The following is a 1424-nucleotide window of genomic DNA, read 5'->3' as shown; positions in this document are numbered from 1 at the left end:
CGCCGCCGTTTCTTACCTTACATTACAGGAAGCCGCCTCTTTCGCCGGCTTGCAGAACCAGCCGTGCTGCGCCCTCCGGCATTCGCTGCCGGTGATCAGCCGGTCGTTGTCCTGGTCCAGGGACAGGAAGGCGGCCCGGCCTCGCTCACGCTCCTTTTCGGATAATAGCCGCAGCAGAGAGTTCTGTTCGGGAAAAGACAGAGCCGGTGTTCTATCAAAAACTCCTACTCATCGAGATCTCCAACCACCTCACTTCCGGGTGCTCAGAAAGACTGGAGCTCTGTACGGTTGCGGTGCGCATGCGCGCGTAGCGGTTTCAGAATACTCGTTGCCACCTGCTGAATATTGTTAAAATGCAGCCGCACGGAAGCTCCGTCAGTCTTTGTGTTTTGCAGTCTTAACGCCGTGCGGTCGAAAATCTCCAACTTGCAAGTACCCGGCAGTGAGGTAGTTGGAGATTTCGACGAGTTGGAGCTTTTGATAGAACACCGGGTTTTATTGTGACTATAAGACAACAGAAGGTGATCACATGTCTCATCCCATCACACATCCCAAAAATAAGAGGATTGTTCCTCATTACAGGGCAGTGGGCGGGGCTATGCAAATCATTCCTTTATGCCCCATCAGCCAGATGCACATGCAGAACCTGCGGTGCATAGGGCAAATATAGCCGAATATGACAGAGCCCTTCATTCCAATCTGCATACAACTGTTTCAGGCTTGTTGGCCGCCATCAGTGCAGTGTATGGAAACCATAACTTCCCACCATAACCTGTCCCATTGGGTCCCCACTAGAAGCCATGGTTTCCATACCCTACACCAGCGGTAGCCAAACTCCGGCCCTCCAGCTGCGGGCGGAACGACAAATCCCACGAGGCATTGCAAGATTCTCACAGCCGCAGACATGACTCCTGAGAGAGATGCATCATGGGATTTGTAGTTCCACCACAGCTGGAGGGCCGGAGTTTGGCTACCCCTTTGCCCCTACACTGATGATGACCAACAAGCCTACCGAGCTCATCTCTCTATCACTCCGCTTTCTCCTCCTATCAGCACGCTCCTTTTTAAAACAAGCGCCGCATCTCAACTGACTGGGTCCTTGAGCTGCTTCTCCGTCTCCCAGTCTGAGCTCTGCTGTACAGGCGCTGGGAGAAATTCCAGAACTTACTTACGCCTCTGGCATTAAAAACAACAAAAGTAACAATGTATCAATAAATAGAGAGCTGCGTTATTCTAACCGTAGTTTTACATTTTGGCATAAGGAAGGGTTAAAAAGTTATTTCTGTGATCCCATTGGATATATTTGCATCATCCCAGTGGCGGTGGTCACTATAACAGGAAGTGGAGCCACATTTTTCCAATGGGGTCACACACACAGCTATAGAGCCTGCACATATTGCTGCCAACACCCCTCCCCCCCATGT

General features: G+C 51.1%; 1 protein-coding gene across 1 annotated transcript in view; it reads right to left on the bottom strand.

Annotated features, from left to right (window-relative positions):
* PHF24 (PHD finger protein 24) overlaps nt 1–1424 on the bottom strand; it is a gene marked incomplete at its 5' end in the record, with an annotated part of 20175 nt that overhangs the window by 8580 nt on the left and 10171 nt on the right. The window contains one exon of the mRNA XM_018575300.1: nt 17–183. Within this exon, the coding sequence (XP_018430802.1) occupies nt 17–183 (167 nt within the window). The remainder of the gene's footprint in view (nt 1–16; nt 184–1424) is intronic.

Source organism: Nanorana parkeri, unplaced genomic scaffold (assembly GCF_000935625.1).
Source record: "Nanorana parkeri isolate BGI_ZX_2015 unplaced genomic scaffold, ASM93562v1 scaffold3761, whole genome shotgun sequence".
Lineage (NCBI taxonomy): Eukaryota > Metazoa > Chordata > Amphibia > Anura > Dicroglossidae > Nanorana > Nanorana parkeri.
Note: the sequence above shows the minus strand (reverse complement) of the source record. Positions and strands in the feature narration are given on the sequence as shown.